The sequence below is a fragment of the Dendroctonus ponderosae genome, unplaced genomic scaffold (genome assembly GCF_020466585.1).
Source record: "Dendroctonus ponderosae isolate FM_Combo_2020 unplaced genomic scaffold, Dpon_F_20191213v2 Dpon_F_20191213_4, whole genome shotgun sequence".
Lineage (NCBI taxonomy): Eukaryota > Metazoa > Arthropoda > Insecta > Coleoptera > Curculionidae > Dendroctonus > Dendroctonus ponderosae.
The window spans coordinates 6077703-6101700 of NW_026018611.1; the positions used below are offsets into that span (position 1 = coordinate 6077703).

Below are 23998 nucleotides of genomic sequence, written 5' to 3' on the forward strand. Positions count from 1 at the left end.
TTTTTCAAGATAATCTTAATTACTTTCGGTAAAAAGTGAATAAAATTATTATTTGGTTTTTGTGCCAAATTCGAAGATGAAAAGGGTTTTCTAAAGTTCCCTGCAAACCGGAAACTGGAAAATTCTGAAATTTAGAAGAAATTTAAAAAATATTATTAATAAATGGCCCTTAAAACAAATTTAAAAGCAAGTAAAACAAATCATCAACATTTTTCCAGCAACGGAACTGAGTTAATGCGCCGGTGCGTTGAGTTGTCGCACCAAACCAATTTGCGTAGCACTGCGCCAACTCCTAAAAATTACAAATTTCTTCGACGGCGCGCCTAACTGATGCCGATATTCGTGAGCAGCGAATGCTTTTACTATTAAGCGAAACGACTAAACTTTGAGTAAAATATACATACGCATACCGACAATTTCGCTCTCTCCAGAATGCATTGCCTGCTTAATCGGCCCAATAACTCGATAGAAATCTCACGAACAGCCAAAGGACGTTTAAACTCAGAAGAATCCTGGTATCAGTTATCTTCTACCAAATCAAACTCGTCGACCCTTTAACAATGATGAGATATAAATTACAAGCCGACCGTTGGGTTTTTGCGTTATAAAATTGATTATAGGTAATACGGGCGATGATTTTTAAAGCCAATTATAAGCTCGTTAGGGCCGAATCCGATGTTTACGAGATTTTAATTGTGGATTTGTGGGCATTACGATAGATCGTATATATACAGGGTGATTTACGCAGACCGTGCATTAGAAGTTGCCCAACTTGCAGAAATGTACTATGACATATAGACAATTGTAAAGGTAGAAAAACCGAGTAAAAATGTTGTTTTCGAAACATGAAAAACTGACAGTATAAGCCCATCAACAGAACAGTATAAGCATTCAAGCAAACCGCCTCTGAAGATGCAAGCCACTTGTTCTTGCGAAACGTTAGGAAGAAATTCTATTGTTCGACGGCCTAAAATCCCGAAAAACCTACTAGTTTTTTGTGGTCCGGTTTGAAAACTTTGCTGCAATTAAATAATAAGAAACTAAACTAAACAGGACCAAACAAGTGAGAAGGTGCCATTTAGAAAAAAACTACTTTTTCAACTGTTTTTATATCACTGTTTGTAAGCTGCATGCACCCATAACTACAAAATGGGCACCTTAAAGTTGGGAAATTGGGGGTTTGCATTTACAATAAGAAAGTTAGGTTGCATTCCGTACACCCTGTATAGCTAGAGGGCTAAATGTATTTTAACAAATCAAAATTTGAAGTTTCTAAAACAACTGTAAGTTGGAAAACTTCCATTGCACGGTCTACGTAAATCACCCTGTATATAAAACATACCTTCCATATCGTCTGAAGAATTCCAGCGGGCAGCTTGACGAATGTCTGAACAAGAATGAGGTTTGGGTGACAAAGAAACAGAAAATTACCCTGAATACTCGGCCCCAAAAATCGATAAAACCTTCGAAGCAGGAATATTTTTAACTTACTTAATATCTTTATTGCCTATTCAGAAATCAAAAATATCACTCGAAAATACCGAAAAGCCGATGTCTCATCTTTGCGGAGACAATGAATCAAGCGTTGACTCTGTGCCAAGTTATTTTGTTCATTAAAATTGTTCCGATGATTGTTTTTGTTGGGCGTGAGTGTATCTTTTCAATATGTCTCATTAGTTTTCACTCTACATAAATTTTTGAGAACGGACAGTTCTAATTCGAATAAACGATGCTTTTTGCAACGACAGTCTCATTTATTCGACGCGTTAATGTACAAGAGCATTGGATTAATTTCGCCAAATAATATTGCGTTTTAACTGGCGAAATTCTACAGTTTTTTCGCCCTTGATGTTGTTATTATATGAAATTAAGTTTGCGAAAAGGCATACAAAATATGGCTCTTGTACTTAACTCGGAAACACCCAAACGTAGTTCTTCTAAGTTTCGATTTTCATCTTTAAAAAAGTCTACTTTCGTCGAAATTTCCCTGAAAGTTTATCATTTTATATTCAAAAGTATCGGCTGTTTGCTATGGTATATAACTGTTTCAACCGCAACTCAATGATTATTGCCATCGCTTCAGAAACCGAAGTATATTCAGCCCTTGAGTTAAGTTTAAGAAATTTTAGTTTTACGAAAGCAGGTCCCTAAGCATTGTTTCCAAATAGATATTTACCCGCGGATCGATCAATAAATATATATTTCTTAATACGCGAAACATGGTGATATTTTCTGGGATAACAATTTTCGCTGATGATGAACTTTCGTCCATTCAGATAACGGATTGCAACCGATTGCAACCAAAAAAATGTGTTTATTTATTTTTTATTATAAGGCTCCTAACCGAATTTTTACTCATACTGTTTTCAATCGTTTTCGACGTATGAGTTGTTTAAATTTCGACGCAGTTGATTCTGTATTAATATTTTTGGCTCTAACTTTTGAAGGTAAGCTAAACGTAGTCAGCAAAAGACTATTAACTGTTCATATATGTTGAACCTTTTTCCATAAATAAGCGGTTCAGTCTTACTTGTTTTCATAGCTTGGCTTCTAACTTTGCAAAGGTTAGAAACTCCTGATTAAACCTAATTAGCAAAAAATGGTTTGCGAAACGCTCTATTACAAGAATGAAATATACAGTTTTGATGAACACATAATTTGTTCGATATATTTTCAGGCTTTTGGGAGGTACGAGATGTTATTCATTGTCTAACTTTCCCAATTAGGAATTTCTTATTAAACTTAATCAAAAAAAGACAGCTCACAAAATACTCTTTCGGGAAAAGAAAAATGCTATTACTGGGTTAGATATTTGCATCCACTTTCCAGCTGTGATCTGTTCAACTTCCGCGGCAGTTTTGTACTTTTTCAATTTTTTGCGTTAGCAAAAGACAGTTTTTGGAACTTTCTTTAAAAATGGTCCTATTAATTAATCTGTTATTTTTTGGCGTTGTCGAGGTGTGAATCCAGTTCCTATCTTAATACATTTTACCTAGTAATATAATTTTTAGAGAAACACCCTATATATATTTTTTAATTTTCAATTGCTCACATAATTCCAAACAAGTTTGAAACAAGTTGTAAACTATGATCAAGGTACCGGCTATTGCGTGAAACTAGTCAGTTTTTCGGGCTTTCAGACCGTCGGGCAAAAGAAATTTCTTGCTAACGTTTCGCAGGCACCAGTGACTTGCTTCTTCAGAGGTGCGAACATTGCTTCCCAACGGCCACAGCCGGAAAAGTTCACCAGTTTTCAAAGCAATATCGGCGATTTTTCAAGCTTTTAGGCCGTGGAGGCAACCCATTTATTCCAATAGCGCGTACCAAGCAAAATAAATTAAAAACAGAACTAAAGACGCAAACGAACGAACGAAACGCAGACTTCAATAAAATTTAGAAAGCAGTAATTTCAGGTTGAAATTAATTGTCCCGAAAACAATTAAATAATAGTACATTTGCCAAGTTATTCCTAGCTTCATTACGCAACAATTCCCTCGCATAAATGGGTATAAATAAACAGTAAAATGCAATTTTCTCACGTCAATATTGTTAATAACTGAACAAATAAAATACCAAAAAACATGCGAAGATATGCAAAATAATTGATATTTTTTGTAGACAAGCGTTATTTCGGTGTAACTACCGTGTAATGCAACCAAATACTCGCGTGTTCAGAACTTACATAATTACATACATCTTTCTCTGTAAAATTCTTCGATAAATCAACAGTCTGTAAACCATGCCCATGAGCGGTACCCATACCAAACCACATCCGTTCATAATTATGTCAAAAAATCTGTGTATTTTTCCATATTAACAATTCGACCGACAGAAACAATGAAATGTACTGTAACGGTACAAAAATAAAATCATGAAATTTCCTCTTAGTATAGATGACATTTTAATATTTGCCTACAAGATCTATACTTACATCTCCTACTATAACAATCGTTTAAATAATGTCGCTAACGCACAATTATCCGGTCATGGGAATTTGCGCATCTAGAAAACTCTTTGGGTAAATATGCGATTATCTTTTCACGTTTAAGATTTTATGCTACAGTTATATTCTAAAGGAAATTAGTGGAATTAAATCGCTTTCTGGGTTGTCGATCTCATTCAAAACGCACACTTAAATTTCAATCTAAAAAGGTTGCAGATAATTCACAAGCCATTATCCAATTGAGAACCTGAAAAGGCCTTATTCAAATATATTCCCTGTACGTCTATAAATCATGCGATTTAACTTTAAGTATACTTTCAGCCTGACGGAGCAGTGAATGTATCGAAAAATAATCAAACTGAGGCCGCGATTGAAACAGTGACGGTTTGCGTGTCTTGAACTTCCTTGCATGAGTAGAACGCCGCAAAAAAGTTTATATATTTTTCGGGGGTACCGACAAAAATCGAATATCCCATTAAAATCTTTATAAACTCGAACCAAGAATTGCTGAGTAAAAATACATTAATGCAAAAAAACGGTTTAATTACAAGTCGCAGTGATTAGGCCTCAGTTGGAAGTTGGAAACTTAAATTACTTTTAATAGCTTTAATCATCTTCCAGCCTGTTTTATTGCCCGTTTAACTAACTAGTATTTAATTCACAAAACCAATACAACTGAACTAAGGATGTTTTCCCAAATTATCCTTACAGATAATTTTTCATCCTCAGGAAAAGACGGATCCATCCCGTTCGGCCGACCCGAATCGGACTTTAACGAAGAACGACTAGCTCACATTCTGACCGAAAGCAATCCATTCGCTCAAATCAAAACTGAATCAGACACTCACAGCAATGAGGACTCAAAGTCGCCTCACGGCTGCAGCAGTCCCTTCTCCAAGGACTCCTCATTGAACAAAAGGCTGAAGAAGTACGAAAACGACGACATCTCACAGGAGAAAGTTGTGCGGATTTACCAAGAGGAGTTGGCCAAGCTGATGGGACGCCGAATGGAGGACATGCGGTCTCCCAGAGAAGGATTTCCAGCGGGGTGAGTTGCAAGCGTATGCACATGAACTAAAAACGACAAAACGACGAGTTTCAACTCACGTCAACTCACGCGTCTGTTTCAGAACAGAGCTAAACTAATATACAGTATTTTCCTGCCTCAATTCTTTAGCAGCAACCCGATGGACCGATCGGACGAGATCAGAATGGCGTTGGATGCTTATCATCGGGAAATTGCCAAATTGAACCAAAATCAAGCGCCAGGTCAAATCCCGTTAGGGCTTCTGGCGCTCCAACAGCAAGCGCTGGCGCAACATCAGCAGAACCAGCAGCAAAATCAACATTCCCTGCAAGGAGGGACAGGATGTCAACCAATGGGGCAGCAGGTAATTAATATGAAAGCTCTTCTAGCAAGCGACTATAGAAGAATTCGACTTCTCGAATTGCTAAAAAGCAGCGTTAAAATAGCCGTTTAGACKAGGGCTCGGAATCAAACTCGAATAATTCGAGTATTCGAATATWYGWRTAKTYRWAAMKCGAATAWTYRWRTRTASKMATAACTCSAATAATCGAATACTCGAATACACCAATATTATCAAACTCACAAGGTKCAAATATCTTTATATGCACTTTGTATACTTTTATAAAATAAATTATTCATATTCTACAAGCATTTAAACAAATACCCATATATTTACAAGCAAATGAAAATAATCATATTTACTCTCCTGCAAATGAATGTAAAATTACGTCTCTGTTTTCTGGTGATTCGCGTCATCAACTTTTACGCGATGTTACAATTAATGTGCCGACAAAGGCACTTTTCAAATATTCGAATATTCGTTAGATATTTGAGTATTCGAATAATTTTACTATTCGAATAAACCACTAAACGAATATTCGAACATCAGATTTTTAAAAATTCCGCGCCCTAGTTTAGACGAAAACATATTCCGACTAAAGGTTTTCCAGAGCTCAAACTACTCTGTGCATTTATTTGACCCGAACATTTTAGATCCTTCTTCCAGTTTTGTGAAAAGTAATGCATTAACTGGCATCAAACGAAAAAATGATTGTTAAATTAGATGAGTAGACGGAAAAATATACAGATCAAAGGTCTTTCAGAGCTCAAACGGAGGCGTTCAAGATCTATCGCTGCCAAAGGACAAAATGAAGCTGATGAACGGGCTGGATGACATGAAGGAAAAAGACGAAGACTCCATGTCCAGACACTCTGGAAGCGCTTTTAGCCTAGTAAGACCGAAGCTGGAGCCGGGAACTGGAGCGAGTGGAAACAGCACTGCTTCCAGTCCCTTGGGAAATGCCATTTTGCCTCCCATGACGCCCACCAGCGAAGATTTCACTGGTAAACACGCAACTTTTTGCGAAAATCGAGCACCTCGGCTAAGCAGCGCATGTAAAATTTCAGCATCGTCGGCAGCTTCGCCCTTACAAAGAATGGCATCGATCACCAACTCTTTGATCTCGCAACCGCCGAGCCAACCGCACCACACCAGCTCTCAACGTCCTCTCAAAGCCGTCTTACCTCCTATAACTCAACAACAATTCGATCTCTACAATAATTTAAACACCGAAGATATTGTCAAAAAAGTAAGTCGAGTTGCCGAATTAGCCAGAGTGGGAAAAGGCAATGTTCTAAAGTACAATTTTTCAAAGGTCAAAGAACAACTTAGCCAGTATTCGATATCTCAGCGTCTCTTTGGAGAAAGCGTATTAGGCCTCAGTCAGGGTTCAGTAAGCGACTTGTTGGCAAGACCGAAACCGTGGCATATGCTTACGCAAAAAGGCCGCGAGCCGTTTATAAGAATGAAGATGTTTTTAGAGGATGGTGATGCAGTTCATAAGTTGGTAGCCAGCCAATATAAAATTGCACCTGAAAAATTGATGCGGACAGGTGGATATGGCAACGGTAAGATTGTTTGTCGAATAAGTATTTTTAACTGTTTAAAGTGATTGAGGGATATTTATAAAACACCATGTGTTGCTTGCAGCCTGCGCGACACCTCTGTCGAAGCCAAATCTTCCAGCAAATCAAAAAATTCTCTCGGAGGCCGCGGGCTTATTAAGCAAGATCCAACAGGACTCGCAAAATGCTCTTCTCCCAGCGTCCCTCCAACTAGGTAAAGCTTTGAGCTACATGGAGGAATTGGCAGGGCAAAGGTTCTACTGTAATTGTTCAATTTCAGGACCTCCTCAGGTGGTTCAACCTCAACCCACTCCTTTAGGCCCACCCAGCGCCGCTCAAATGCCACAAGCTCAATTGCTAAATCACCTCGGTCTTCCTCCACACCATGCCATCGCTTTACAGAACCAGGAGCTGTTGAAGAAGCAGCAAAGTATGCAAGCAGGTAACGATCTTGCAATAAACCTCAATTTCTTCGAAAAAACTAGTTATCTACGTTTCCAATAGGGAGTTTATCAAAATGTGAATGTTTCCAGGTCATGGAATTCCCACACATTCCCCCATGAGCCATCAAAGCATGCGCAACATGCACCAGCACATGAGCCCCAGCGTGTATGAGATGGCAGCCTTAACTCAAGACCTGGACACTCAAGTGATCACCACCAAAATTAAGGAAGCTCTGCTGGCGAACAATATTGGACAAAAGGTACTTGACTTGACTCCGACAATAAGAAACGTTTTTTTTATTCAAGTTAATTTATTTTCCTGACTGCGTTTAAGTGTTATTATATTATTGTTTCTACCGCACAAATTTGGGGTTTCAAGACAGCAAAGACCTAAAAGAATCTAACGTTTCCCAATTATGAGTTTATATCAATTTTAAATCTGATGATGGCGCTGTTGTCTCGCCGAAGCGTTATGAAATAAACGATATAAAAAAAATATTTCACACTTTGACTGAAACACAGGAAGGAAAAATTTTCATTGAAAAGTAACTTCTGGTGGTGTACAGGACATTAAATTTTCAACACTGATTGTTTCACTTGTATGTGCTTACAAAAGTACCCCTTTGAAAAATTACGAACGTCAAAACGTGACAATTGAAAAACAGCATTGACATATTCGCGAGTTTAAAAGTCTAAAATTATAATGACAAGTAGTAATTTGACACTTGTTTTGTTGACATTGGGGTCAAATTGGTCACACATGTGATTGTGATTTGTTTTGTTCTAATCAACTTTTGCAAGCTTTTAAAGAAATATAAACAGATCGAGTAAGTATTGTTTTATTTTATAAATATCATCGACTCCAATAAATAAACAAGTCTGACCAGTCTCAACTGTCACTCGATACTACCGGTAGTTGAATTCGCGAATAATTTTGAGTATGAAATGGATGCATTTTATTCGCCAGTTCAACTACCGATAAGGGCGCTGCGAAGCGTAAATATTCCTCGTCATTGTTAACTTCAAAAATCACGAATACATTGGTAATAAATACCTTCCTAACTATTTGTATTAACAATAACGTTTATTTTTAAGCATATAACATAAAACAATACTTACACACTTTTCAATATGTTTCTCTCTGTTTTTTGCAAGCCTTTAAACTGAGATGAACTAAACAAAATAGTCAAAAAAACTTTACCAAAATTTAAACTTACTTAGATTTCTAAGTTGAATTTAACCTTAAATGTCAAAAATTGAAAGATGTTGTTATTATTTGTTGCTATGGAAACGATGGTCATATACTATTTTCCATGGCTAACTTAGATCAACGAAATTGAAAAAGTACAAATTGTTCGCAGACACTTTATTTTCGGAAAAATCCTAACGATGTGATATATCACAGAAATCGTAATAAAATGCTCTATTTGGTAAAGCAATAATCAAGTATTTATGACATGAAAAAAAACTAAAATTTGTGTCATATGTCAAAAATAACAGTTATTTTGGAGAAATGTCTTATACCATTTTGTTTGGAATTAAATTTCCTACAAGCTTTCTATTTAATGTTTTCCTGTCAGATTAATGTCAGCGGAACTAGGAGTAATTTAAAAATTGTCCATAAATAGGTTTTTCTCAAATATCTCTTGACAGCTGTCAAATTTTAGAAAACTTAAATTGGCTTCGAGTAGAGCATTCCAAAACTACAATTCTTTGTCCATTTAGCCTTTTTGGTAACTGCTATAGTTTCGAAGATCCCTGTACTGATCCTCGAAAAAACTCACCCTGTATAAAACTGCTCGGTATATAATAGCTTACTTCTCGACCTAAGGATATAATATATTATTATCACCTACTCAATTTCAGATATTTGGCGAAGCCGTTCTAGGCCTGAGTCAAGGCTCAGTTAGTGAACTGTTGTCCAAGCCTAAGCCTTGGCACATGTTGTCGATCAAGGGCAGGGAGCCGTTCATTCGGATGCAATTATGGCTGCAAGACACTCACAATGTCGACAGGTATGGGGTAGAATGGCCGTTTGAGGAAATCGCTTACTAATAATCATCATCCAGATTGCAGGCTTTGAAAAACGAACGGCGTGAGGCGAATAAGAGACGACGCAGCTCAGGTCCTGGCCACGATAATTCCAGCGACACGTCCAGCAATGATACCTCAGAGTTCTACCATTCGAATAGTCCAGGCCCGCAAGGGCCCACCAGTGCCAAAAAACAACGCGTACTCTTCAGTGAGGAGCAAAAAGAGGCTCTTCGTCTAGCCTTTGCTTTGGATCCGTACCCAAACGTGGCTACCATCGAGTTTTTAGCTCAGGAGCTGAGCTTGAGTAGCAGAACGATTACCAACTGGTAAGTCCCACTTAGCAGCAAGCGATAAAACAGCCGACTTCAATGAGTTGTTGGTGTAGGTTCCACAATCACCGCATGAGACTGAAACAACAAGTACCACACGCCATACCCTCAGACATTCCTCCCCGCGATCAGAACTCTTCGCAGCAACCTTTTGATCCTGTACAATTCAGAATGCTTTTAAACCAAAGACTTATGGAACTGAGCAAGGAGCGGATGGGATTGGCTGGCGTGCCACTGCCTTACCCTCCATACCTTGCGGCCAATACCAGCCTGGCGGCGCTCATTTCCAGAGGGTTGCTACCAACTGGTGAGCATCAACTGATTTAATATAAATCGCAATTAACTAAAGAATATTTACTGTTTCTTCTAGGAGACCTTGGGGATTTATCAGCACTAAACAATGCCGTGAAGGAACAAATGAGTGGGCTTGATCTCAGTATGACTTCCCTTAAACGCGAACCGAACGAGTTTGAGGACGAAGACGATGTTGAATCGAATGTCGGTTCGGAAGACTCGAATAACTCCGGTAGCTTACAAGAGGACGCGAAGAATGACGTTGGCAAGGAAACTAGCATATCTAGGTAGGAAAATGTTTGCATGGATGGGGGGAAAATCGTTGCTATAATGCACGTGTTGATTTGCAGTACAAATCAAAATCAGGGAAGATCTTCCAGGAGGAAACCAGCTGCTCCAATGTGGGTGAATCCGCATTGGGAAGAGGAGAAAAACTCGCACACCCAAGAAAAAGGCCAAAGCAATCAAGATGAAGTCATTATCAATGGGGTGAGTTTTTTGAGTCGCTTTGGATTTTTGGATAAGTTTCGGCTTGCCAGTTAAACCGCATTTTTGAAGTAATTTGCTTTGAAATGGAGATTTTTTTAATTGTGTGGGTGAATGGCTATTGCTTAACAGACAAAGTGTTTATTGAATTTTTCAAATTATTAACAAAGTTATGAGTACATTTTCAGCAAAAAATTGCATTTAATACACCTATAACAGACACAAAATAATTTTAAATCAGTGCAAAAAATGTTCAGATTTTGTTAAAAGTATTTTAAAACCAAACGTAAATTGGTTTTAATAATAACTCAAACCTGAAAAAAAATTATAAAAACTTTCCAAGCAAAAACAAAAAAAAATCGTCAAGTTTTCTAAATCGTTACGCAACGTTGAGAATTGACGTACTTTTGAGAGCGCGTTTTGACCAATTTTGCAAAAGTTTTGCCGTTTTTCAAAAAAAAAACATTGTGTTTGCGTTAAATTTATTTTCGTCGTATTAAATTCGCCTCCAAAAACGCTTTTAAAGTGAAAAAAGGTTCAACACTCACTATTCTTTTATTTTTTTTAAATTTAACACCACCATCTAAACCTAAACTGGTAGATTACCGAAGATTGTCAAACAAATGTTTGCTGCAAAACCACTTTTAAAAATTACATTTAATTCAAGTTGTGAATTGAAATGCGTTTTGAAATAAATTGGAATTATACAAGACCGGCATAACGAAGCGCAAAATTAAAAAAAAAATGCCGAAAATTCCCTGCAGATAATTCAAAATCGAAACTTTTTCCACTTGAGCAGACTTTACCCTACGTGTATGATACAAGTGTATCAATAAATTTCAAACTAACCATCTGCTTAAATATTCAAATTTGAAAATTGTTTTAAAATTGCCTGATGACTGAAAATAGAAACTGTCTACATTTATACAAGAGGCTTTTCCCATTAAAATGCATCCGAAATTGACTTCCTTGCTTTGCAATTTAGAGATAAATTAATAGCTAAACTCTGGCCTGCAAAAAATACCACGAAAGCCAGGGGTGGGTTTGAAAAATTCTTCAACATTGCCTGATAATGACTGAAATTCGAAACTTTTGGCGCTGGTCGAACCGACTTTGCGCTGTAAAATACATACAGAAACGACCGTCTAAATTCGTTAGTTCCTAAATAAATGCCAAACTTCGGCTTGTAAAAACCCTCACGAAACCAGATTCGATTTTTAAAAATTCTTGAAAATTTCGGGATCCTGACTAAATATTGAAACTTACTACACTCATATAAGGGATTTCGCCCTACTAAATGCATCCAAAATTGACTTTCTCACTTTGCTAATTACGACGACGGCGATTACGATTAAGACTGCGGCCTGCAAAAAACACCACGAAAACCAGAAGGAAAAAATTTTTGAAAATTGCCTGATGACTGAAAATCGAAACTTTTGGCACTGATCGAACAGACTTTGCACTGTGAAATACATGCAAGTTCCTGAATAAATAAATGCTCCGGCCTGACGGAATCACCACAAAACTAGACACCAATTTTTTAAATCTTAAAAATTGTCTGATGATGACTAAAGATTGAAACTTCCACAATTCCACAAGAAACTTTGCCCTTTAGAATTAATTCGAAATTGACTTTCTCACTTTGCAATTTACAGATGAAATAAATGCTAACTTTTGACCAGCAAACTACCACAAAAGCCAGACACGAGTTTGAAAAATTCTTGAAAATTGCCTGATAATGACAATTAAAATCGAAACGTTTTGCTCTGAGAGAACAGACGTTGACCAACCAATTACAAAAAACTCTCCAGTTTTGCTGACTTTCTGAGGAAAAAAGTGTTAAACTCCGAGCTGCATAAATAATAGTGAAATTCAAACTCAACTTGTCAAGTTTTTTGTCCAAACTTATCTGCATTGTTATGCAGAAATTTATAAAGAAAATGAGGCGTAAAATAAATCAGGAAATTACAAAGTTATAATTGCAGCTAGAAAAATAAATTTTTTGCTTAAATTTCAATGTCTGCAGGTTGAAAACCCTCCGATTTTCTTGGTTTCAAAAATACCCTCAATATTGAATCAATACAGTAAACGACGTTTCTTTTCCAGGTCTGTGTGATGCAAACAGACGACAATTATGCCCCTCGGCGAGCCTCAGCTGAAGAAACTGTGCGAGTGGAACCGCAAGCGGTTTTGGACCGATATGAAGATGACCGAAGTGATACGAGCAGTGTGAGCCATGAAGAACATCCGGTTCAATCGCATGAGAGTGAGCGGCTCAATAGACTCAATGCTGAACCACCGGAACGTGAAAGTCATATCAATGATATCAATGAACCCGAAAGAGAAAATAACAGTGAACGTAAAGAAGTTAAAACCGAAGTTGAAGATGAAAGATGGGAGTATTGAGCTGAATGGTGAGAATTAGATGAGGATAGATAAATGTGATTTTGTTGGCCTATAAGTAGATTAGGCCGAAACCAAACGTGTAGATACGTCCCAGGGGATGGTCTATAAAATAAACCAAAAAAAAAATGAATGTGTATAGAAGTTTTGTAAAATAAACCAAAACCGTGTATATATGACAGAGCAAGATAAGAGCTGAATTTAAAAGAAAAGACCCCGATGGCTATGAAGTATTAATCGGCGTAAAAAAGTAAAGTGAGGTAAACACGGTGTAATGAAATCCAAAGACAAGAGTGTATTTGAGGTGAACTATTTTGCCCTGGAAACAATCTCGAATATTTGGAACGGGGAAATCTAATATAAACCAAACAGTTAGTTGTAAAAAGTTAGTTAATTCGAAACTACATTCTGTACATTATATTTTAAACAAGTGCAATCATCCAAAACGTAAGAATGCAACCATTCTTAACCATTTTGCAACTGAGTTGATTATAGTATTATAGCAACTGAAAGCGAATAATATTTATACATGAAATGTGATGTTTTATTTAATTTATTAGTTGTAAGGCTCCTTTTGTTACGATAAGTTTCAGTGATGCATGTAAACATTTATATGCAAAAAATCGTACGTCTTGCCAAGTTTTAAATTTTTTCCAACCTTGTATCTATGATATTCGATATTTATCATTTGGTACTCAGGTCTTGCATACCCCTCAACCGTGAAAGAATTGAACTTGTTGAGCTTATCGTATGCAGGAACCAGAGAAGATAGTTGTTCACATTTTTTACTTGTATTATAAATAGCAATTTTAGTAGTTAAAAAAGACTGTTACCCGTTATATTAAAAATGTTTTAGTCCGTACTTTTAAACGATAAGTAAGGCTAAAAGTATGAGAAATGTTTTACACATTTTGTGATATATGCTAAATGTTTGTTTCGTAAATTTTTATCATTTTTCGTGCTTCGAGTTTTCAATTTGCCTCCTTGCAACTTTTGGCCAAAATTATTATACATATAAAAGGGGTACCTACTGACTTAAATCTAGTTCTAAATGAATCTTTATCAAGAGAGCCATATTTTCATACAGTTTCAATCAGTTCAATGATTTTTGCTTTCCATTGCACTTACAGGGTATTGAAATTGCTCGAGTTCTATTCATTTCAAGATTAAGATTCAGCAGTGCCCTTTCGCAAATATAAAATCGTCCGTTACTTGACACAAATGAAAAATATGTACAAAGACAGTTACAATGCTCCATGTTACAAGCCCCCCAACACTTTCTAAGTTGTCCTTAAAAACTGCTCATTTCTTGTCAAATAACGGGCACGTTTTATACACATTGTTATAGATAAATACGTACTAAGCATAAGTTTTTTTAGATGTAAAAACATACTTTCTACTGTTTCCCCAAAGTTTTGTACATAATATCACAATCAAAATAATGATAATAGCACTATCGATTAAGCTAATTATTTTTAAAAAATATTGTATAATTTTAATTTTGAAATGAGTCTTTTTCCTTGAATAGTCTAGTCTACCAATAGAAATGAGTTTGCTCTCGACAGGCCTGGAAATGCAAAATATTAAAGCCAGTGATTAACTTTTAATTATGACTATTGAAGCAATGGGCATCAGTGTTACGAGCATAAAATAATACCACGTTTACTTTGTAATAAGCAACTAAATAAAGACGGCCAGTAAATGCAACCCTTCGAATAACTAAACAAACAAAATATCGAATAAAATGTCGCAAATCGGTTTTCAAGATCTCATTTTTATAACGTAATAACTTTTCGAAGCTTTAATTTCCCCCAAATATTTGTAAAATAGATTATATACATTTTCTTGAACATATCGTTAACGTTAAGTCCCATATTACCCTGAAACAATGTTATATAGTTCGCCCAGTCCAAAATAACAAAGAATTTATCAACTTTTTATAAACATAAAAAAATCAGTCAAATTATTTTGGTTTACAAATTTAGTTGATTACGCCGGCACGAAAAATCGAAAATTGTGCAATATTACTTAGAATTTAACTAATCGTTTTTCGGAACTAACTGAACACACTTAAAAAATTTGCCTCGATGATTTTCCATGTTGAACAGTACGTTTCATGTGTGTTCCATAAAGTCTTTAAAAACAAATTGTGTACCCTTTGTACTCAAGTAAATTGTAAAAACTCAAATACGTAAACTTTTGTCTTAACTGAGGCATATATGTAGCAAAAATATGTATAAAAATGCACATTTTTAAAGAAATCCATGTAGAGATTTAGAGGATATAGTTTTCTCTTTTTTGGAGAAAAAAATCTTTGTTATCAACACGATCCTTTATGTACGTTTTATTTCCGTTCATATGTAGCTTCCCATTTTTCTGCCTGCAAAGTATTAATTTCCCACAGCAAAGTTAATTAGTACTTACAGAGCGAAATACGGAAGCAAATGCGTGAAAATCAAAATGCTTACACCAATAGAACAACAATTGTATTTAACTGTCTGGAAATATTTGGTACAAGCAATTTGAGTTTCAATCTCGATAAAGTTGACAATTTTTAATGCTTATGTTAACGCTGTTTCATACTTGTCTAGAGAGTGTTAAGTCTTTAAGATGCCTTGTTTTTATTGATGATTTTTACCCCCATGTACATAATTATACCATATCAACATTGAAAATTTCTAAATTAAAATTTTTCTCTGTATTTAAAAAAATGTGTTTTATTCACAACAAGCAAAAAAATCATGCTATTTGTCAGAAATAGCGTAAAACTCGCAATTGGTGGTTTTTTTTTCGTTGGTGAGTTGATTTTCCCAATTTTGAAGTCACTTAAAAATAAAAATTTTCTGTATTTTTGGATTTTTTCTGTATAAATCATTCGTCGGCTTCTTGTAGACAATAATTAATTAATTAATTATTGAGTGTTATGCAGACAAAAATAATGGTTTATACGGCGAATTCAGAAGGAAATAGAAACATTTTACGTAAAAACGAGGTGAAAAAAGCAAAATAACGCTTTGTCAATCCCTTCATCCGTTCAAGTTCGGGTTTTGTTTATTTCAGGGATAAATTGATTCATTGCATTTAAAAGTTGACAAACAAAATGATGACTGAACTAACAAAGCAAATAAAAAGTCGTATTTATGACATTTGAAGGCTTCATGTGCATCAAGTACAAAAGCTCCAAAAAGGTGATTTTCCATTGAGATTGCAATTTTATCAATAGATTCATGAAAACAAATAATTGTTTAAACGCATTTACTGACGAAGCTCCGAAGCCAAGATACAATACTCAATTCCCCTAACAATAATCGATGAAACGACTAAAATTCCCATTGAACACTATTTTCAACTTCATCAAGATTTACCATCCAAATTTCTGAAATAATTTATTTATTAGTTTTGAAGACATTTATTGATAATACAGTATAAAATAAAACAAAATAGTAAATAAAAATATACAAGTCGCAGTTCCTTATTTTAAATTGAAATTAGAGCAAAAGTACTCAACGTCTTCATATGCTCAGTAACAAATAAAACGGCAAATTCCCACAAACTCGCAAAAACTTCACACCCTTTTCAGTCTCTCATACAATGGCACGTAGGGTTTAACACAGAAACTATCATCGTCGGAACTCGGACATTCCGGAGTGGCTTCTGAAGAAGCCTTCGGTTCATCATCCAAGTCGTCCTCATCCGTGCAACTTTCGCTGCTATTTCCTCTTAAAACCTCATTAAATGTATTGTTAACGGCCTGCTCAAAGAGATCGGCGCCATCTGGGTTATTCGATATGAAGAAACTTGAAGAATATGATCTGCTGAGCTCATCATGCATTAAAACGTCGGATCCTTCAGGAGTTGAAACCACCTTTAAGGTACTCGGATAATGTTTCTTGGATACAATCTCATTGATTATTTCAGATAGGTCCAGATCATCCTCATCATCTTCTCCAAATGAGGATGTGTCAAGATCAGGGCATCTATTGGCTTTGATGGGCGTCGAAATCCTATCCAGCATTGAACAGTTTAACGATTTTTGATTGTAAGAGTTCACCACAGCCCTTTTGACGAAATTGTCCAAAGTTTTTGTCCGAACCGATTTTCTTCTCACGTCAAATTCGTTTTTATTGTCACAGTCCTCCGGACGATCTTCCTCCATTGTCAGCAGCTGAAGACTGGAGTTAAGCTCATCGATGTCCTTCTTTTCGTTGACTTTTTTGTTGGCCCTGGGTTTTCTGGGTTTTTTCACTTTGGGCTCAGAAATTGATACATTCCCCAAGCTTTCCGATAATTCATCAATTTGGGCGCGCTTTTTCCGTTTCCCTGCCTTTTTCGGCTTAACTTTTGACTGTCTAAATGCCTCAACCAGTTCGGGATAGGCGGTTTCTACTAAACTTTGAGGCTCAATTGTCGACCAAAGCTTTTCCAGCTCAATGTTACTGTCCACAATTTGATTTTCCGGTATTATGCCTTTGAAGTATTCGTTGGGATCAGACCAGATGATTTCATAACTAGGCACACCTAAACCCCAATATAAAATTCGAGCGATTTTTAAGAATTCAATTGCTTAAAGCGGAACAAGTTAGCACAAAACGGATATTTTGTAAGATATCAATTACCTTTGGGGTTCCTGACCTTTTTAATTCGATCTGCCTTCAACATGCCTTTTAACTTTGGCTGTGTTTGGAGAACTTTGTAATATCGGCATTGCCATCGCGTCAATATGGGTAAAATCTTTTGAAATGAGTAAATTTCTTCCCATTGCAGAAATTTCGTTGTGAATTTCTGAAATCACAATTACACTATAGTTTTATTGGCAAAAGACTGATTGTTAAAGAAAAATAAGTCGAAAATTGCAAACATCCGCAAAAGCTAAATCTACTGATAATTTGGTAATTACACATGCACTTTAATATTTCGCAGTTTTAATTTAATTTCCGTATCTAATGCAAATGTCAAAACTGTAAACCTTCCCCATTTAACCAATTTTAGCCCCGGGTAATTTTTAACTTCGAATGTCCCTTCACTATGCACGAGTAAAAACATTTCTCTCTGTGTAGAAATGAGTAAGACCACTTACCACAAATTGTACAAGATTTGGTTGCTTCCAAGTTAACTCCAGTTCCTTAACATGATCCTTCCGATCTAAAAACTCCTTTATTATAGCCTCATCGGGAAAATTTGGATCCTGCATGGCTTTGCTGCGCATTGCCACTTCGTTCTTCACTCTTACTCTCTCGTCTTTGTATTTAAATTGATCACAGCCTTTGGCCGTTTCGCAGCTTTTGCAACCTTCAAAAAACACTTTATTGTCACCAGAAACACATTGCGCATTAAAGAATCTACCATTTCTGGTATGGGACTGCAACTTTCCACTATGCCCACAAGAAGTGCAGATATTTTTATCATTCAATTGCTTCTCGTGGTTTTGGAAAACGCTCTCATTATTCCTCCATGACCTGAAAATAAAAGTAAACTGTAAAATGGCTTAAGCCAGAAAATTTTAATCAACCTCAGTCGATCCAAAACCTCTTCATCTGAGATGTTCTCGAAAAATTTCAAAACCGAATCTTTGCCAATACCATGAATTCCATCTGAGTAGTCTGACCCAATCAGAAGTGCCATGGCCACGATCTTCTTTCTGCCTAATTCTGCAAAAATATTAACAAATAAGCAAAAAGATTATGATTAAACTAAATATTTACTTAGAGCTTTATATGCCTTTTCAATATCGTAGATATCCACAGCTCCGCCACTTGCTGACTGAATACCTTGAGTGGAAATTGAGAAGTTTCTATACACTACTTTAGCTCCATAGGCAAAGCAATCGGAGTCTTGACTAATACAACCATCCACCAGCTAGGTAGAACTGATTAGTTTGTGTGATTTGAATGGTTCAGCTCGCACTTACACCATCGTCGTTTAAATAAGCGCATAAACTTTCCGCTTCGCCATTGCCCTTAATGCAAGCTATACCCAAATAGCCCAACATTTCCTCACATTGTCTCAACACAAAATGGAATCTAGACGAAGCATATAAGGCTAGTAATTTCCCTTTTTCACCGTGTGCAAGGTTTACCTGGATCTGTCTTTGCCCGTTTTCAGACCGTCTTTTTTTGGCTTCGCTCCTTTGAATTGAATGGCATTCCTGGCACTGATCGTATCGTACTTTAACTGAGGAGCTTTTCCTTCCAATACAAAAACAGGATTAACGTCCATTAGCAGAAGGTAGCATGTGCGAAAGTACAAGTTTCTGAAATAAGTTTTTCAATAGAGTGCACTTTTTCATATAAAACATAAGACATAAGAGATTTGCTGTAAATAAAGGCAGGCGCAATTTTGGAAAGAAATGGGGCGAACTAGCAACTTGGTTGTTCGTTTTATCGGTTCACTAAGGTTTTTCTGAGCGTATCGCGAAAAAAACACCCACTATTTCCCTACCACTGAATAGAGAAATTTGCCACGTTAAACAAGAGTTTATAATGATAGATTTCACACAAAAAGTAAAATTTGAATATTCTACATTTAGGTAGGTATAAATTAAGACATTCACTTTAAACCTGACCACCTTTTTGCTGATATCTCAGGCGCACAATTGCCTAATGCGCTCATTCCTGCCATGTTGGATAGAGAATTAAATAACACTGAATATAGTGTATATACAGTGTGTTTTGCTATAAAATCTGCTGGACCTTTCGACAATCGACAAGTAAAATGGTAAAACCAGAAGTTTATCAGTTGACGTCTAGTTTAAATATTATTTATTTTGTATCACCCTCATTAAAATAGACAAAACTTTCTTAAATATATAACGCAATGAAATAAACCTTCCTAGTATAGTCCTGATGTGTGGAGCTGGCTTACCATCACCGATCATTGCTTACCTTAAGTACATTCGAGGTTGCACTTGATATTCGGCGATATTTTGGGCCTCACATATCCAGCAGGACAAATCTACTGCCACCGTTTTGCCTTGCAACTCGTAAAGGGGCTTCCTGTCACAAAAGGGGGCCAATACAGTCCACAAATGTTTAATTCCCATTGTTTACCTTAGGCATATGTTAGGTTACGCGGAGTTTGAATTTGAATATTTTGCGGTTAAAAGTTCGACTGGTATTCAAACTATTAAATGTGGTTAAAATACTTTTTATTTTTACAGTACGCTTTTTTTTGTGTTGATGTGTTTTAAATTCGGTAGGTATCATATAAGAGAAAAAGGTAATGAGAAATTATTGAATTTTGAAGTAAAAATTCTTTGTTTAAAAGGCAAAATTGGTGAAGAAGACGAGAAAAGCTCCCAACCTTCACACAAGATGTCAAAAGACTAATTCTAACCAATGCAATTTAACAATTTTTTTTATCATTTCTGTGGATTTTAGAAGTGACCGATTCGCTACAGTGTACAGACAGAGTACAGATAGATTCTCACAATTATTATCAAAGATGCCTCATTTTCGTCTTGAAACCAATGTCCCCGTGGAGAAAATTCCCAAAGATTTTGCGGCCAAAATTTGCGCCGTTCTGGCATCTTCTTTGGGAAAACCAGTCAGTGTAAGTATGTTTTATGTGTAATTCCTATTATGTAAGCGACTGGACTTCATCTTTGGACTCAAAGTATTTTGAAAGTCATATTTCATCACTAAAATGAAGCTGAATGCGCTTCTAAGTACAAACAATACAGATAATTCTTTCACTATAAACTGGATTTTTCGGTAATCTGGAGAAGCATTCCAATTAAATGGTGTCGGTCTTGAGGTTTTTAGTTCTTCACATTATTTTCCTATGTGTAAAAATTCGACCAGATCACAGAGAATCCTAAATTTGACCAGAAGTTACGCCTCGCATTTAACATATTCAGTAAATACGTATGTAGGATAAAAAAAACGTTTAGCTCATTTTATCTAGTGACGAGCAGGGCGGTGTTATGTTAATAAAGTGAACATGTCGTTTGAGTACTTCCAATTTTTTAGTTTTTTGTTCTTTTACCTTAAAGAACACTTTATATTAAGCAGTTTCAGCGAGAAAAAAATGTTGGATGGTCCACAATTTACTTTAAAAAACACATACACACTTTTAAAGTCTTTCATTCGGCATCTGAAGAAAATGAATGAAAAGTTAGGAATGATTTCATTCCATCATCATTCAAACAGCAACATTTAAACTCGCGTTCCGACTAAGCAAAAAATGAATCTTCTGTACCTCAAATTATTTAGGGTCTTAGGAACAATAGAACACGTTCGTTCATACGAGTTCGGTAATTTTGCTCTCGCATTATGCACCAAATGGTAGACCGAAATGCCGGATTATTTTCAATTGCGTTTTCTTGCAACTACAAGCTGCACGAATATAATAATGAGAGTAAATAATACAAAATACTTCATACAGTTTAAAATTTAAAAATTTATCTTAAAAAATCGAACGATTAGAAGGTTGGTATTTCAGAAAATTATAGAAGAAATCTTTATTTATAGCCTAGCGCAAATATTTTTTTGAAAAAAAATAATAACAGGCAAGAACCCGATAGAAAATGTTGTTAAGGTTCGAAGTTAAAGAAGAAAATTAAACACTGGAAATGGTGAAATTAGGACGCGGTTTAGGGGTTGGAAACGGTTTTTTGCGATTTGCGGCGAATCGTGACTAACTTAGTTTCACTTTTTCATTTTTTTTCACGGGCATAAATGATTTGATTTACATGAAAGTTTGTAAAATTATGTTATTTTTTCGTGCTGAATAAGCATGATTTTTTTGTAGTTCAGAAGGCGACTAACTAACTGTGCTACCCTTTTAATTGTAATAATATTACATAAAAGCAACTTATATTATGTAAATATCGTCCACTATTAACAGAAATAATGAATAAAATCGAAAACCATTGAAATTACTGAAAAAATCTTTTGCATGGACCATTTTAACGTAGACATTTCAACGATTACATTGACCGCAAATGACTTTCAAAATGCAAAAAAATATCAAGACAATTGTTCTTGGAAACTAAGAGTAGTTTTTTCTAAAAATGTACTTAACTCGAAAATTCGTCTCCGGAAGTGCAAAACAAAACACGCTAAATCATCACCAAAGACATAATTTTACAGTGTTGTTTGAGTTAAATTGTAATTTTTTCTTAAAGCTGGCACCTCAAAATTTTCCACCTGGTCTTTGCCTGTTATAAATTTGTCTTATTATATCAAATTTGCATCGGCACGAGCCTACTATAATAGTTTAGAAAGTTTCATGCCGTTGAAGCTGTTTCTATTAATTTAAGAATGTTTTTTTGCCAGGACATAGTGAGCGGCAAGTGTACAAGCTTTAATCTAAAAATTCATTAATTTTAAAATCGAGCGTGTAACAAACTGTAATTTCAAAAATCCGCAGAAAACTGCTTTGTTTAAAAGTACAAAAGTTTCCTCCAATTGGCATTGATCGTCGGAGTTTCAGCAATTTTTCTTCCTTTAAAGTTCTGAATTTTGTAATTAAATTTGTCGCAATTATGCAAATCCCAATGTGAAAATTCATAGTTTCAAAAATCGAGCGAATAAAACGCCAAACTTTGAGAAATCCATAGAAGTCTTTGTATAATTTAGTCGCAAGTTATTTAAACTGCTTTTTGATTCACAGGAATGTTTTCTAGCTCAGAAGTAGCGAGTCGCAATTATGTAAGCCTGAATGAAAAAATTATAACTTTGAAAATCGACCAAATAAAAATGAACACAAGTTTCGTCATATGAAAGTGACTACCGAGCTTCAGGTTTTTTTTCTTACTCAAAAGTAGTGTTTCCATAAATGAACGTTTTCATTCAAAAATTCATAAAATCCAAAAACTATCGAATTCAAAGCTAATCTTCCAGAATTTCATAGAAAAATTATTTGTTTAAAACTGTGAAAAGTTATATTTACATTGATAACACAGTTAAAAAGCAGTTAGTCGCAACTACTTGTGCAAACTTGGATGTAAAAATTCGTAACTTTGAAAATCCAGCGAATAAAAATGTCCAGTTTCAGGAGTTTTTTGACCCGGAAGTAGAAGGTATGAGTTACGCAACCCTAAATCCAAAAATGTATAACTTTGAAACTCTTGTACAATTTATAGAACTCCTTGGAGTTACAGTATAGAAACTGCGTTTAAAGACACCTTGTACTCAGTAGGTTGAGCCCATATCGTCTATCCCTGCAAATAATCGTGAGTGAAAGTGAATCACCATTAGATTCAGCGTCTTGAAACAGCCCGCAATTATTGTAATTGTAACTTCTTAAGATCTTTTGGAGCTCAGATCGAGGTATTCAAGATCTTTCGCTGCAGCCACAAACCCCCTGCATTACTAGCTTATTTTCCATGATTTCATTAATTTAATTCAAACTTTTAATTACAGTTCTGTGTGGCAACTGTTGTGGGAGGCGTGAATATTTCGTTTGGTGGATCGGACGCACCAGCAGCTCAAGCCACTTTGATGAGCATTGGCGGCTTAGGACCGGCTGAAAACAAGAAACATTCCAAGGCATTATGCGAGATCGTTGAAAAAACCCTGGGAGTACCGTCAGACAGGTAAGTCTCTAGCCTAGTTCTAAGAAACCCTCTACGGTTTTAACAAGTCGTTTAATTGGGGGTTTAAATCTCTGTTGCAGAATTTACATTCACTTCCTGAACGCGGCAACAAGTGAAGTGGGTTATCGTAACAGCACTTTCCAAGAAATTTTGGGCTAAGTTTACTATATTTGCCTTTTATTGATACCGCTTTGCTTTAAGTACAAATCAACTTATTTTTTTAGTTCTTATTATAATTTCCTGTTTGTTGTAATATAATGTTTAACAGTTGATTGAATCCTGTAATTTCCACATTTATCGATCAGAAGCAACTTCATTGAATAATCCCTATAGTAAGATTTTATTGATCAATTATTTCCATCATAATAAAACAATAAACTAGAATAACAGGATATTAAAAATAAATTATTAGCAAATATAATTAATAAACTAGACATTTAAATCAATATTATACAATATAAACAATAATTATGATTATACAGCCTTCATTCTCACAATTTTTTCACTAATCATCTTTTATTTTTCTTGGTAGTATTCGTTCACTCTGAAACAAAAACCGCTAATTAGTCATCGTGGTCTCAACACTTTAATTGCCGC

The 23998-nt window shown here is 35.6% G+C and overlaps 4 protein-coding genes across 12 annotated transcripts in view; 2 read left to right on the plus strand and 2 right to left on the minus strand.

Moving 5' to 3' along the window:
- The window catches only part of LOC109537130 (homeobox protein cut), a 105873-nt gene extending 90298 nt beyond the window's left edge, over nt 1-15575 (plus strand). For 5 of the 9 annotated variants that reach the window (XM_019903720.2, XM_019903725.2, XM_019903727.2 and 2 more), the window contains 14 exons: nt 4655-4991; nt 5097-5334; nt 6065-6314; nt 6378-6559; nt 6626-6878; nt 6961-7089; nt 7156-7317; nt 7409-7578; nt 9185-9333; nt 9388-9678; nt 9738-9988; nt 10052-10262; nt 10326-10464; nt 12568-15575. In XM_019903720.2, the coding sequence (XP_019759279.2) occupies nt 4655-4991; nt 5097-5334; nt 6065-6314; nt 6378-6559; nt 6626-6878; nt 6961-7089; nt 7156-7317; nt 7409-7578; nt 9185-9333; nt 9388-9678; nt 9738-9988; nt 10052-10262; nt 10326-10464; nt 12568-12867 (3062 nt within the window). In that variant the 3' untranslated portion in view covers nt 12868-15575. The remainder of the gene's footprint in view (nt 1-4654; nt 4992-5096; nt 5335-6064; nt 6315-6377; nt 6560-6625; nt 6879-6960; nt 7090-7155; nt 7318-7408; nt 7579-9184; nt 9334-9387; nt 9679-9737; nt 9989-10051; nt 10263-10325; nt 10465-12567) is intronic. The other 4 variants (XM_019903721.2, XM_019903723.2, XM_019903722.2 and 1 more) reach the window with 4 other exon arrangements.
- Nucleotides 15576-16305: 730 nt separating this feature from the next.
- On the minus strand, nt 16306-20158 carry LOC109537031 (flap endonuclease GEN). The gene is made up of 9 exons (XM_019903549.2): nt 19746-20158; nt 18941-19114; nt 18773-18884; nt 18567-18720; nt 18374-18512; nt 18208-18320; nt 17942-18153; nt 17481-17646; nt 16306-17382 (listed from the first exon to the last, which is right to left on the minus strand). The coding sequence occupies exons 1-9, from the start codon at nt 19901-19903 to the stop codon at nt 16430-16432; spliced, it is 2181 nt and encodes a 726-aa protein (XP_019759108.2). The 5' UTR covers nt 19904-20158; the 3' UTR covers nt 16306-16429.
- A 15-nt stretch (nt 20159-20173) lies between these two features.
- Nucleotides 20174-23671, plus strand: LOC109537033 (macrophage migration inhibitory factor homolog). Its single transcript, XM_019903551.2, has 3 exons — nt 20174-20412; nt 23229-23401; nt 23482-23671. The coding sequence occupies exons 1-3, from the start codon at nt 20305-20307 to the stop codon at nt 23558-23560; spliced, it is 360 nt and encodes a 119-aa protein (XP_019759110.1). The 5' UTR covers nt 20174-20304; the 3' UTR covers nt 23561-23671.
- The window catches only part of LOC109537027, a 30486-nt gene continuing 30049 nt past the window's right edge, over nt 23562-23998 (minus strand). Inside the window, exon 40 of the mRNA XM_048665786.1 lies at nt 23562-23945. The gene's annotated coding sequence lies outside the window, so the exon portion shown is untranslated. The remainder of the gene's footprint in view (nt 23946-23998) is intronic.